Below are 14,063 nucleotides of genomic sequence, written 5' to 3' on the forward strand. Positions count from 1 at the left end.
TTCAGTTACACAAATTGAAACGTGGCGATTTTCTATGCTATGGAAAGTCCGCACTATAATGACAGGCGTACTAACACCTTCGGCAGCGCATTGATACGGAGCTCAGATATCAATGCACTGCCGAAGCGTGCAGAAGGTGTTAGTTAGGGATGTCCCGATCAGGTTTTTTTGCCCTCCGATCCGATACCGATCATTTGATTTTGAGTATCTGCCGATACCGAGTCCCGATCCGATACTTCTTATAAGCCATAAAAAATAAAGACAAGGAAAGAAACGGATCCAGGATGTTCCTCATTTTTTATTTAACACCTTATTTTAACATCCAACAACTCTGTTAGCAAACAGAGCACTTACGTGAGGCAGTTTCAACAATAAATAACAAATTAAAAAAAATAACCTTAAAATACCTGGCAGGAATGTAAACAAATAAAAAAAATAAAGTGCCACAGTGCCGGTAATTTGCTTTTAAGAACACATCTCACAGTGGTGTACAGTAATTTCAATTAAGGAAATGAACGTTTTTCTTGATGAAAACAAGCATTTCTACCCTTTCAGCCCGTTTCTTTTGTCATCCAACAACAACAAAAAAAAAAAGATCTCATGCTTTGCTTTCCGCTTCGAACTGCTTCCGTGTTCAACTTTGCCGGCAACAGGCAGCCAATAACCAATAGCGTCTCCGGTACAAAGTGATGTCATGCCGCACGCGTTGGTGTTGCTGTGTTGAGACAAGAGGTCTGGTCTCACTCTGTGCCAATGCATAGCTATTGATGTGTTAAAAATGAGAATATATTATATAGATATATATCCGATCCCTGATCGGGAGGCAATGCCCGATTCCGATCGAGTCTGAAACCATGTGATCGGGCCCGATTTCCGATCACGTGATCGGATCGGGACATCCCTAGTGTTAGTACGCCTGTCATTATAGTGCGGACTTTCCATAGCATAGAAAATCGCTACGTTTCAATTTGTGTAACTGAACTTGTTTCATATCACTGGTCATATAAACCTATGTAAACAGGAAAAACGTGGAAGAGTTTGGTCGCATCTAACTACAGCCCCCAAAAATACCATTGGCCATGCTGAGCCTAGCTACATTGCTAACAGCGGTGACAGCGCGTCTGACTGCGTCTGACTGACTGGGAGGTCGTGCAAAGCTCGGAGCGGTACGGAGCAGCTCGTCTCAATTCAGATAAGAGCATATTTCATTATGGAAGTACGGTGGACTGTTCCTTTAAATCATCCTGTAGGATGTTGGGATTCATACTCCTGGATGTACAGAAAATGCTTATTAGTTTAATATATATATTTAATTTGAATCACTTTGATCACAAATTTGACCTAAAGTCAGTGTACAGAATATTTTGTTACTCATAAAGAATTTTAATGCACTGCCCTCCAGAATTATTGGTGCTTGTGGGTGTTTTGTTTTTTTTGTTTTTTTTTAAATAAAGGTATTTAAATAAACATAACGCACAATAACTCAAATTTTCCACTCAAGCGAAGGAGAAACTATGTATTCTAATAAATATCCTTCTCATTCAAACTACTATTTTTTTTTTTTAATAATAGTATTTCCAAAATTACTGAAATCTTTTTAAGAGTGTTGTTCATTTGTGGTCACTCCGCAGGAACTCTCTTGTTGCTCGTAACCATGTCCTGTTTCTCTGGGGTATAATTAAAGGTTGCGCGCGTGCGTGCGCGCGCACACACACACACACTTTATAAATAAATCCCTTTGTCAGACATTACCATGGCAGGGGGGACACAAGAGACAGGTGATTGTTGACCTGTGCAAATCAACACAGGTTGACGGACATAAGCGCACTGTATATTAGCAATTAAAACTACCGTTCAGAACATTTAGGGCTGTAATTAAAAAGTAGCATTTTGAGTTGCTTGGCTTGTTCAACAATCCAGTGTGTATTCTTGGTCCGTTTTATATCCTGCGTAATGCATTCCGTGACTTCAGTTGCTTGTTTGTTATTGTTCCCCAGACGGGTTGCAGCCCTGCCTCTGCCATTGCCTCATTTAGCAAGCAGCCTTTGTCTCTGGACCATGAAGAGACTTTTACTGACGATGACATCATCACTCCCCGCACCCCGAGCCCTCCCAACCTCCCCCACTCAGTCTCGCCTCTTTCCTACAGCCCTCCCTCAAGCCCAGTAGAGGGTGACGTGCTTATTCCCTGCGAGTTCTGTGGTGTTACTCTGGAGGAAAATGTCATATTTCACCATCAGGTATTTCCACAATGTGCACTGTGCTTAATCTAATCTAGAAAATGTATGTATGGCATGCGTGTTCATGATGTATGTACATTATACGTTTAGGATCAGTGTGACCTCCGTCCTGCCACGGCTTATCAAACAGATGGAGCGTCGTCATCTCCTTGGAAACCCATCCACTCGACCAATGAGAGATGTGGGAGGAGTTCTCCAGAAAGACAAAGGAGAGTGAAACACCAGGGTGAGGCTGTCACGTTTTGTGTTCGTCAATAGGATGAGCATGTTGGGGTTTGCAGAGAGAACAAAAATCTCTTTTTGATATAAAAAGGAATGATGGGAACTTTTACCAAGCTCTAAATATTGTGTGTGTGATGTATAAATAAAAATTTGTTGTATACTGTATAAACTGAGCAGCTGTTGACCTGCATCTGGGTGGGGGGGAGAATCACTCGTGAATCAAATAATTAATTAAAGGAACTATATAATGGGATCTGGGAAAAAATTGCATACGTAGAAGATGGTAAATCCGTCTCTGACTTAGAGTGACTAGTTTGCACCTATTTTATCTATTTTTATCATACAGAAGATCCTACTGAGGAGTTCCTCATGCCACCTCTTCATGGTTGGCAGAGTTGCAGGTCTCCTGTGGACCTGCGGAAGCCGTCTGCCTTAAGTCTTTCCAACTCCGGGAAGAATACCAATGCAGAGCTGCAAGGAAAGAGCAGGAGTCAGTGGGGGAAAGGCACAGAGAGCTGCTTGTCTCACTTAGATCCTGTCAGTGGAGGCTACACTTCCAGCACTGCAGGGTCTTCTGGGTACGTACACAGCTGGGTTGGTTTTAGTTGTTACCTATGAAGATGAGGATCGCGAAGCGTGTTGGTCGATGATTGAGATGAGGACAAATGTAGGGCCTTCGGCCCACTTTACACGGGGACGGTCTGAAACAAAAACGCAAAAGTCCGTTTTCGTTCTCACTTTTTTGCGCGTCTACACGACCGTTTTCAAGGAGGAAATCTGCGTCTATACGGTGACGCATAAATGTGTGGAATTCAATTGGATGTGCATGCCAGGCGGCTAGGTGGTGCTGTGAAAGACCTCCGCTATGTCTGCACGCATGCGCAACGTCTTCCGTCTTGTCTGATCTGCACATCTGCGCCACGAAAACTTTGACTACTCTGGCTATGGTAAGTAAGAAAGTAAATAAAAAAGTAAGAGCATACTATACCCGCCTCTGTTCATTAACGGTATATGTGCAGATTCGGTATAGATGCTCGAAGGACTCCTGGACGTTTATTAAAGCTGCCAGAGCAGCTTGAAGGTCCGTTGGATCGACGTAATCAGACATGCTCTTACTTTTTTACTTACTTTCTTACTTCCCGGGCTGGCATGTACAGTATATGACACATGTATGACGTAAACGCGTACCTGACGTGAGCAGATCCGAGCAGAGTTTCGCATATTGGGTAGTTTAGACGGATATGCAACGGGGGCTGTTTTTAACTTATCCACTCTGGAAGGCGTTTTCAATTTTTTTCCGTTTTTCAGCCTCGGAAACGCCGTCCCCGTGTAGACGAAAGGCACTTCCGATAAAATATTTAGTCGTTTTTACCCGACAGCGTCCTCGTGTAAACGGGCCCTTCAAATCAGCCCAGGTTTTAGAAAGTTGCAGGAACTCGGATATGTTCTGACTTTATAGTCTATTTATTTTACTATTTTACTAATTTATAATGTGCAGTACTTTATAAGATGACTCTCTATGCAATACTTTTATAATGTGCAATGGAGCACTTGCATGTGACGTCACAGCCGATCCAGATTGTGACAGACGCCATCTTGTCGGTCAAACGCCATATTTCCGCCTTCTACTTCTGCTTCTACTTCTACCTTTTCTTCTGGAAAACCCTACTATATACAATTCTACTACAACGGCTGCAGCTACAAGCTCTCCCTACCTGTGCACGTTTATGTTTTTTGTGTGTATTTTTGCGTGTTGTTCGTCTGTACCGGACTTCAATATCCACTACAACTGTATGGACTTACTGGACATTGGTTTCCAGCAGAAAATGATGGTTTGTAGCGATTTCCATCGCATGCACAACATTCCGGACGAGATAGCAAGACCAGCGGGGTCTCCGTGGATTGTTATCGGAAGCAAAGCGAAGGAGGCGGCGTCGGGAGAGGAAGCAAAAGTGAGGCTGCAGAGCCGGCCTGTTGACTAAGCTCAGAAAACAGCCACTCAAATCTCCACTGCTAAGCCTCTACCTCTCCAACGCCAGACCCATGGTAAACAAAACGGACAATTTGGAATTACAGCTGGAATTACCTTATTCTATTCTATAATCGGCTGGTCAGTGCTATACTCAATACTTAAGTGACTTACCCGTCCAATGAGGATTCTTGTTTACAAGATGCCACATCTGAGTCGCTGACAAATCCTGAATTTCTGTAAAGATAACTGTCCAGAGATTTATAAGCACGCAGTGCTTCACCACTGAACAGCGAGGGAAAGTTAATGAGGTAATTATACACGTCCGGGTATTCCGCTGGCAGTTCAAAATCCGGTCGTGAAAACTCCGTCTGGTAAGCCATAAGGGTCACAAATCTGTAGATCGTTTATTTTAGACATATATCTAGTTATCTGTTCATTAGAAAAATGAGCCGTGTAGTCCGTCGGTTGAAATTGATCCATTCTGTACACGAGTGCAGCAGTATTCAGCGGTGTTTATTACCGACAAGATGGCGGCTGTGTACTTTCCGGTCACGTGACTGCAAGATCTCTATACCACACTCCATAATGTGAAATGCAACACATTCACCTCAGGACTGTGCACCTTACACACAACACGTACACCAAGTCTGTGCACCTTACCTTACCTTGCACCTTACCACCTTACAATACCTTACATTTTATCTTATAATGTGACTGTCTCTGTGCAATACTTTATATGTGCAATACCTCACTCCATAATGTGTAACACAACACATACACCTCAGACTGTGCACCTTACACCCCTTACACACACTTTTTTTTTTTTTCTCCCCCCCTTCCTCTCTCTCTCCACGCTGTTTGCACTGTTATTGGAGATGCTTTAATCTCATTGTACATGTGTATAGTGACAATAAAGGCATTCTATTCTATAAAGTATGGGAATTGTCACTTTATGCAAAAGAAGGCCATGTGACACTGAGGGGAGAGAAGTAGGAGCATGTAGTGCTGATGTTTTTGCATATTTATAGAATGACAAAGGTATAAATGTGGAAACGACACATCGAGCACATCCATTCCAGCTAAAAGATGTATGGTCTTCAAAAAAAGTTTTTCAGAGATCATGGATCTCATCTCTCGTATTCCCCATGACAGGCCTCAATCCAGAGACAGAGCAGAGGATCGACGCTGCCAAAAGAACACCGCAATGTCAAAGGTACTGTTTTAAAGTATCCCACAATAAATAAATGTTAAAGGAAAAGTCAAATCTGAAACACATTAAATATGTTTATATTGAAATGCTTGTCAGCATTTTCCCCTAAAGCATCGTAGCATATCGGCCCCGCTACACTTAAAGTGCATATCACGGGTAAATTCAGGAGCAAGATCAATGTAATTCTTCTATTTTATATTAAACTTTGGTCAAATATCTGTCACAATTTGCATTTTGTGCAATTTTTTTTTTACCTTGCACAATACCAGAAAAATTCAGTTGAAATCGAGCCATTTGAGGCGAATTGGTCCGCCTCTGAACAAACTTGGCATTTGGATTTCCCGGGAAACATTGATTTTCATGACGTCGCGTGCGGGACGCCTCCTTCTGAATCCTACGTCAGCGCTGGTTTGTTTATGAGAAAACGACCTGATGGTTTTCTGCAAATTTCTTCAACGTTATCGCGTAATTATTAAAATGGTTAACAGATGTATCGTAGGAGGGTGTAGCAACACCAGTCTTGATGGGATTAGTACTCATCGTTTCCCAAAAGACCGGACAATGAGAGAGAAATGGGAGCACTTCGGGCGAGGCACCCGGAAGCCGAGGACCAAGCAGAGCCGAGAAAAAGACCAAGAAAATCGGCGATTCACAAGTTGACTGTTGCCAGAGTAAGAAATGATTCTGACATCTCATTATATTCTTCATCCAAAGGTGAAGTAACATTACGCTCAGGTGACAATTCCATATTTCAATGCAAAATCGCTAGCTGCTAAACTTGGTGTACACATGCTGCGCACTGAAACCGTGCAAAGCTCGCGCAGCCTGCTGGCGCTTCCGCAGGTAACGTCACGAATCTGGCTCCAGACTCCCTTGGGATTTTTCCAGACGTTTTTTGTTTTTGTTTTTTTTTCTGCTGTAGACAGATGGCCTTGTGCAAAATTACCCTTCTGGATGAGTGTGTAAAGGGACATACTTTCATATTAAAAAAGAAATAGGTCCAGGATATGCACTTTTTAATTTATTGACCGATACGCTTAGTGACATGCTGCTACCCGTTAAACGATCACCGTGATGCTTAGAATTTAGGCCTGCAGTATAAAGCTAGAATCAACATGCATGTGTTTCGTAGCCTTTGAGCAGGTAATCAAAACAATCCATGTGAGTCTATGGTCCTGAACTTGACCTAAGTTCACAGTTGATGTCAGAGAAGGGCATCCCGCGCTGATTGTGCTGTATCCCATGTTGATTGGATGAGCGATGTGCAGTTAATATTCATAGGTAACTTTTATGCAAAAATGGCGGAGCCTTCAAGTGAGAGCAGAACACTGAAGGGTTGCAGCTTAATTACAGAGTTTTTCACAAAGAAAACTGCGGAAAACAACTCTGCAACAGTGGCAGACCATACCGGTAGTTGTGAGGCAGCGACGGTCAGTTTGCTATATGCTGCTGACCAGCTCAAGTCTGATAGTGAGAGGATTTAGTCATCTGCACGATTGCCAGAATTTAATGATCAGTATTTTGAACAACTCATGCCATGTTGCATCACCATTGACTTTGTTTGACGTGAAAAAACTGCTGTCTCCTTTGGAACAGGACACTGCTTGTGAAATGCAATTGGGTATTGGATTGACTTTGGGGTATTTTTATTACAACCTCAATTCCAAAAAAGTTGGGACGCTGTGTAAACCGTAAATAAAAATAGAATATGATAATTTGCAAATCATGGAAACCCTATATTTCATTGAAAATGGTACAAAAACAACATATCCAATGTTGAAACTGAGAAATTTTATTGTTTTTTGAAAAATATATGGTCATTTTGAATTTGATGTCAGCAACACATTTCAGAAAAGTTGGGACAGGAGCAACAAAAGACTGAAAAGTTGTGTAATGTTAAAAAAAAAAATTCCAATTTGGTTAATCAGTAACAGGTCAGTAATATGATTAGGTATAAAAAGAGCATCCCAGAGACGCAGAGTCTCTCAGAAGTAAAGATGGGGAGGGGTTCACCACTCTGTGAAAGACTGCGTGGGCAAACCAGCACAACAATTTAAGAATAACGTTCCTCAATGTAAAATTGCAAAGAATTTGGGGATCACATCATCTGTGGTCCATAATGTCGTTAAAAGAATCTGGAGAAATCTCTGTATGCAAGAGACAAGGCTGAAAACTGACATTGGATGCCTGTGATCTTCAGGCCGTCAGGCGACACTGCATTAAAAGCAGACACGTGTCTGTAGTGGAAATCACTGTATGGGCTCAGGAACACTTCAGAAAACCATCGTCTGTGAAAACAGTTCATTATTGCATCCACAAATGCAAGTTAAAACCAGATATAAACAATATCCAGAAACACAGCTACCTTCTCTGGGCCCGAGCTCTTTTACGATGGACTGAGACAAAGTGGAAAATTGTCCCAAGGTCTGACGAATCAAAAGTAGAAATTCTTTTTAGAAATCATCGACACCACATCCTCCAGGTTAAAGAGGGGAGGGACCATCCGGCTTGTTATAAATTCACAGTTCAAAAGCCAGCATCTGTGATGGTATGAGAGGGCATTAGTGCACATGACATGGGTAGCTTGTACATGTGGGAAGGCATCATTAATGCTGAATGATATATACACGTTTCAGAGCAATATGCTGCCATCTACACAATATTTTTCAGGGAAGGCCTTCCTTCTTTCAGCAAGACAATGCCAAACTGCTTTCTGCATAAATTAAAACTGCATGGCTCCGTAGTAAGAGAGTCTGGGTGCTAAACTGGCCTGCCTGCAGTCCAGACCTGTCTCCCATTTAAAACATTTGGTGCATTATGAAGCTCAAAATACGACAAAAGGAGACCCCGATCTGCTAAGCAACTGAAACTGTACATCAGGCAAGAATGGGACAACATTTCTCTTTCAAAACTGCAGCAATTGCTCTCCTCAGTTCCCAAACGTTTACAGTGTTGTTAAAAGTAGAGGTGATGCAACATAGTGGTAAACATGTCCCTGTCCCAACTTTTTTGAAAAGTGTTGCTGACATCAAATTCAAAATGAACGTATAGTTTTCAAAAAAACAATAAAATTTCTCAGTTTCAACATTTTAATATGTTGTCTTTGTACTATTTTCAATGAAAGAGAGGGTTTCCATGATCTGCAAATTACTGCATTCTGTTTTTATTGACACTTTACACAGCATCTCAACTTTTTTGGAATTGGGGTTGTATTATACCCCCACTCCAAAGGAAGGGGGCACCGAAACACCCTTTTTTTTCCGCAACCACAAATCATAGCCACTTGGTACCAAACTTCAGCTTGGGGTTCTGTATCGTGTGTGTCATTTTCAGGTCTGTCCCACCGACTGAATGTATTTACGAAACACACAGCGTGAATGTACAAAATTTTTGTAATTTTTTTTTTTTTCTCAGCAACTACAAATCACAACTGCTTGATATTTGGTATCAAGCTTCAGCTTGCGGTACTATACCATGTAGACCGTTTTCAGGTCTGTCACACATCGACTTCCTGTTTACCGACGGAGTATACACTACCGTTCAAAAGTTTGGGGTCACTTTGAAATGTCCTTATTTTTGAAAGAAAAGCACTGTTCTTTTCAATGAAGGTCACTTTAAACTAATCAGAAATCCACTCTATACATTGCTAATGTGGTAAATGACTATTCTAGCTGCAAATGTCTGGTTTTTGGTGCAATATCTCCATAGGTGTATAGAGGCCCATTTCCAGCAACTCTCACTCCAGTGTTCTAATGGTACAATGTGTTTGCTCATTGCCTCAGAAGGCTAATGGATGATTAGAAAACCCTTGTACAATCATGTTAGCACAGCTGAAAACAGTTGAGCTCTTTAGAGAAGCTATAAAACTGACCTTCCTTTGAGCAGATTGAGTTTCTGGAGCGTCACATTTGTGGGGTCGATTAAATGCTCAAAATGGCCAGAAAAATGTCTTGACTATATTTTCTATTCATTTTACAACTTATGGTGGTAAATAAAAGTGTGACTTTTCATGGGAAACACAAAATTGTCTGGGTGACCCCAAACTTTTGAACGGTAGTGTATATCCGAAACAACATATAGGGTGGATTTTTGACGCCATTTTAAGAAGTCAAGTTTATTTGTATAGCGCTTTTAACAATAAAAATTGTCGCAAAGCAGTTTTACAGAATTTGAACGACTTAAAACATGAGCTAATTTTGTCCCTAATCTATCCCCAAGCAAAAGAAGAAGCAAAATGCAATTTCAGAATGACAGTTTACCAGGATGCTATTTGAAATCCCTGGGCAGAGACACTGCGCTTTACTTACTTGTTTCAGGGTTCATTATTCGTTGAAGTCATTCATTCATAATAAGTGTCCTATTCCTTCGATCGCTTGCATTCTGATAAGTGAGAGTGGGAGTATACCTAAGTGAGCAGTAGCTCACAGTTGATTTTAGTTTTTTCTGTTTTTAGGATGGGAATTCAGTAAAATTTATCAGTAAAATAATAGCCTTTTCCCCCCCAACATGTTGAACTGGTAAAAATCAGCTCTAGATGTCACCAGAAGTCACTAAATTTAACCTTTTTATATTTCAGAATTTTCCAGGGGAGCATGTTCTTTGCACATCGCTGGTGCTCTTTCCAGTTTTTCTAGGGGAAACCCTGCTTGTGATGTGTTTAATTTAGAATTATTGTTGTTTAATAGGTCAATTTTATATTTATTTTTTTATTTATCCCCCCCCCCCCCCCCCCCCCCCCTTAAAAACAAATCGTTTGTTTGTCTCTTGACATTGTTGATGCACTATAATGAATAAAACGGCTGATTCCACCTCCAGGTGCCCAAGAAGCAGAACACAGAAAAAGAAAAGGAGGAAGAGTAGGAAGTGTCAGCTTCTCTAATCACCGTGGAAGAGAGATGGCTCAAATTAATTAATGTTGCAACGCACTTTGTGTGTGTGTGTCTCTGTCTGTCTCTCTCTCTCTCTCTCTGTGTGTGTGTGTGTGTGTGTGTGTGTACAGTACTGTGCAAAAGGCTTGGTCACTTTTTTTTTTTTTTTTAAAGTACAGATTTTGTTTTAGATATTTATTTTATGATTTCATTATATAGTACAAAAACTGACTACATTTCCAAACATTATTTTTCCAAAAGATAATTTTGTATCTGAAAAATGTGCATCAGTAAAGAAAGCAGTATATTACGCAAGACACACTTCTCATCTCATTATCTGTAGCCGCTTTATCCTGTTCTACAGGGTCGCAGGCAAGCTGGAGCCTATCCCAGCTGACTACGGGCGAAAGGCGGGGTACACCCTGGACAAGTCGCCAGGTCATCACAGGGCTGACACATAGACACAGACAACCATTCACACTCACATTCACACCTACGGTCAATTTAGAGTCACCAGTTAACCTAACCTGCATGTCTTTGGACTGTGGGGGAAACCGGAGCACCCGGAGGAAACCCACGCGGACACGGGGAGAACATGCAAACTCCACACAGAAAGGCCCTCGCCGGCCCCGGGGCTCGAACCCGGACCTTCTTGCTGTGAGGCGACAGCGCTAACCGTGCCACCCCACTGCTGGTTGTAAGGTTTTTTTTTTTTGTATTTCTTTTAAGTAGAAAGATTTACTTTCATTGTTTCTGAAGTCATCTTTACTTTTTTCATCTTTACAGCTCCCCCCACCCACACACACACACACACGTGCCTTGCACAGTACTGTATGTGTGTGTACTGTGGACAAAAGGGTGTGTGTACTTTATATACTTGCGTGTCTGTCCTAAAATGGGTCATAGTTTCTTCTTTTAAACTACTTTTGTTGCACTATGTTCAAAATGTTTGTTTGTTTTTTTTTTCCCCTGTATGTATGTTCTTTCAATTAATATTTTTTTTTAAATATACTTTTAGCTCCTTTAATATTTTAAAGTTTATCAGGACTGGAAGGATGTTATAGCTTTTTCTATTTTCTTAAAATCTTCTTGAAATAAGTGTGACAATACATTTTCATATTAAACTAAATTCTATCCATTATTATTATTATTATTATATATATAAAAAAAATTATATTATATATAAATTTTTTTTTTCTGGTTTCAGGATCAATCCAAGCTGAGGCAATCAACATGTGTAAACCTTTCGTATTCTTTTTGAAAAATGCCTTACAGATGTAATAAAAGCTTCCATCCTAGTTTGCCATGTTATGGTGTTCGTATAATTTTACGAGTAGGGATGATTCAAACCCCTTTTTATCCCCCGCTGGCCGAAAGGCCCGAAGTCCTGGTGATGTCAGTCTGTCCCGGGAAGGGAGTAAGAAGATTTCACCTTCTGAAATCAACTGTCTCAATTTTTGGAGGAATTTCACGAAAATTGACAGGATTCTTTGTTATATGTCGGTAATACGCATATTGCAAGTTCGTTCAATTCAGCCACATTTTACCAGAGTTATGGCTGAGTTGCCAGCGGGGGATATTGTGCTCTCAGAGCACTCTTGTTCTATTTTTGGTATGATGTATCTAAGTATTCACTGACACTGTTAGTGAGCTGGTACTAACATGTTCTTAGTAACGAAACTACTTTTTTCTGGAGTTTTTGTTACCAAGTGATACAGAAAGTCACAGGTGTGATGGTGTGCTTTAAACTAAGCTGTGTCCTATATTATATGCATGATCTGTCATGTAAGTCAACACTGTGTATTCATGGCTTAAAATATAGTTGATCAGAAAGTTCCAGTTCAGCGTTTTGGAGATGCCAGTACTCAGCACCAGATTGTTTAGGCATTACCTCAGAGCAGTTAGTTCTGTCTCTTGGTTTTCATGTTGCTTGCTTCGTATTGTTGCAGCGTCAGGGTCCTTTCAGACATCATGTGACACTTTGATTGCACACAGGTGGATCTTAATCAACTAATTATGTGACTTATGAAGTGGACCAGCTCTTATTGAAAGGGGGTGAATACCTATGCACACTCCAGATTTCTGTTTTTTTTTATTTTTTATCTTAATTATTGTTTGTGTCACAATAAAACAGTTTGCACCTTTTAAAGTGGTCGGCATGTTGTGTAAATCAAATGGTGCTACAATCCATTTTAATTCCATCTTATGTGACAAAACAGGACAAATACCAAGGGGGATGAATACTTTTGCAAGACACGGTATCATTTCATACTCAGTCGATAGCCCTTAGTCAAGCACAGACCTGGCGTTCTTGAGAAGTCTGTTAGGAGATATGTGGAAGAGCAATTACAGTGAAGTAAAGTGACTGACATCATCTTAAATCATTAAAGGTTGTTTTTTTTTGCGCTAAATAATCCTTAAAACCTGGTTGATGTTGAGCAGTGTCTGCCTTACTATGTAAATGTGTTCAAAATACAAATTATATTTTAGAATTTGTGAAGGCGGCACGGTGGTGTAGTGGTTAGCGCTGTCGCCTCACAGCAAGAAGGTCCGGGTTCGAGCCCCGGGGCCGGCGAGGGCCTTTCTGTGCGGAGTTTGCATGTTCTCCCCGTGTCCGCGTGGGTTTCCTCCGGGTGCTCCGGTTTCCCCCACAGTCCAAAGACATGCAGGTTAGGTTAACTGGCGACTCTAAATTGAGCGTAGGTGTGAATGTGAGTGTGAATGGTTGTCTGTGTCTATGTGTCAGCCCTGTGATGACCTGGCGACTTGTCCAGGGTGTACCCCGCCTTTCACCCGTAGTCAGCTGGGATAGGCTCCAGCTTGCCTGCGACCCTGTAGAACAGGATAAAGCGGCTAGAGATAATGAGATGAGATGAGATTTTCCCAGAGTTACAGCCCTCGATTAACAAAATTATACTTTGACAGTTTCATGAGTGTGTTTTCCTTCTGAAATCAACTCCTCTCACAATTTGTGGACGAATTTCTCGAAGCTTGGCAGAAGGCCTTGTTATATGACGGTAATATGCAGATTGCGGATTTAATTTCGGTTGTGAAAAATTTTCCCAGAGTTTTGACCCTTGATTAAATAACTTGCACTTTGACAATTTCATGAGGGTGTAGGTTCTTCTGAAATCAACTCCTCTCACAATTTATGGAGGAATTTCACCAAACTTGGCAAAAAGCTTTGTTATATGACAGTTATACACATACTGAAATTGTTTAATTTGGGCAAATTTTACCAGAGTTATGCCCTTAATTATTAACAAACTTGTACTTTGGCAATTTCATCAAGGTGTGCTTGCTTTCTGAAATCAACTTCCCTCACAATTTTTATTATCCCCCGCTGGCCAAAAGGGGTATGTCATGGCGATGTCTGTCTGTCTGTCTGTCTGTCTGTCCGTCCCGGGAAGGGTGCTCACCTTCTGAAATTAACTCCTCTCACAATTTTTGGAGGAATTTTACGAAACTTGACAGGATTCTTTGTTATATGTCCGTAATACGCATATTGTAATTTCATTCAATTCAGTCGCGTTTTACCACAGTTATGGCAC

The 14,063-nt window shown here is 41.0% G+C and overlaps 1 protein-coding gene across 4 annotated transcripts in view; it reads left to right on the forward strand.

Moving 5' to 3' along the window:
- The window catches only part of trafd1 (TRAF-type zinc finger domain containing 1), a 33,158-nt gene extending 22,220 nt beyond the window's left edge, over positions 1–10,938 (forward strand). For all 4 annotated transcript variants that reach the window (XM_060907380.1, XM_060907382.1, XM_060907381.1 and 1 more), the window contains 5 exons: positions 1,998–2,240; positions 2,331–2,466; positions 2,809–3,040; positions 5,587–5,647; positions 10,460–10,938. In XM_060907380.1, the coding sequence (XP_060763363.1) occupies positions 1,998–2,240; positions 2,331–2,466; positions 2,809–3,040; positions 5,587–5,647; positions 10,460–10,504 (717 nt within the window). In that variant the 3' untranslated portion in view covers positions 10,505–10,938. The remainder of the gene's footprint in view (positions 1–1,997; positions 2,241–2,330; positions 2,467–2,808; positions 3,041–5,586; positions 5,648–10,459) is intronic.
- The last annotated feature ends 3,125 nt before the right edge of the window (positions 10,939–14,063 follow it).

The sequence above is a fragment of the Neoarius graeffei genome, chromosome 24, assembly GCF_027579695.1.
Source record: "Neoarius graeffei isolate fNeoGra1 chromosome 24, fNeoGra1.pri, whole genome shotgun sequence".
Taxonomy (NCBI): domain Eukaryota; kingdom Metazoa; phylum Chordata; class Actinopteri; order Siluriformes; family Ariidae; genus Neoarius; species Neoarius graeffei.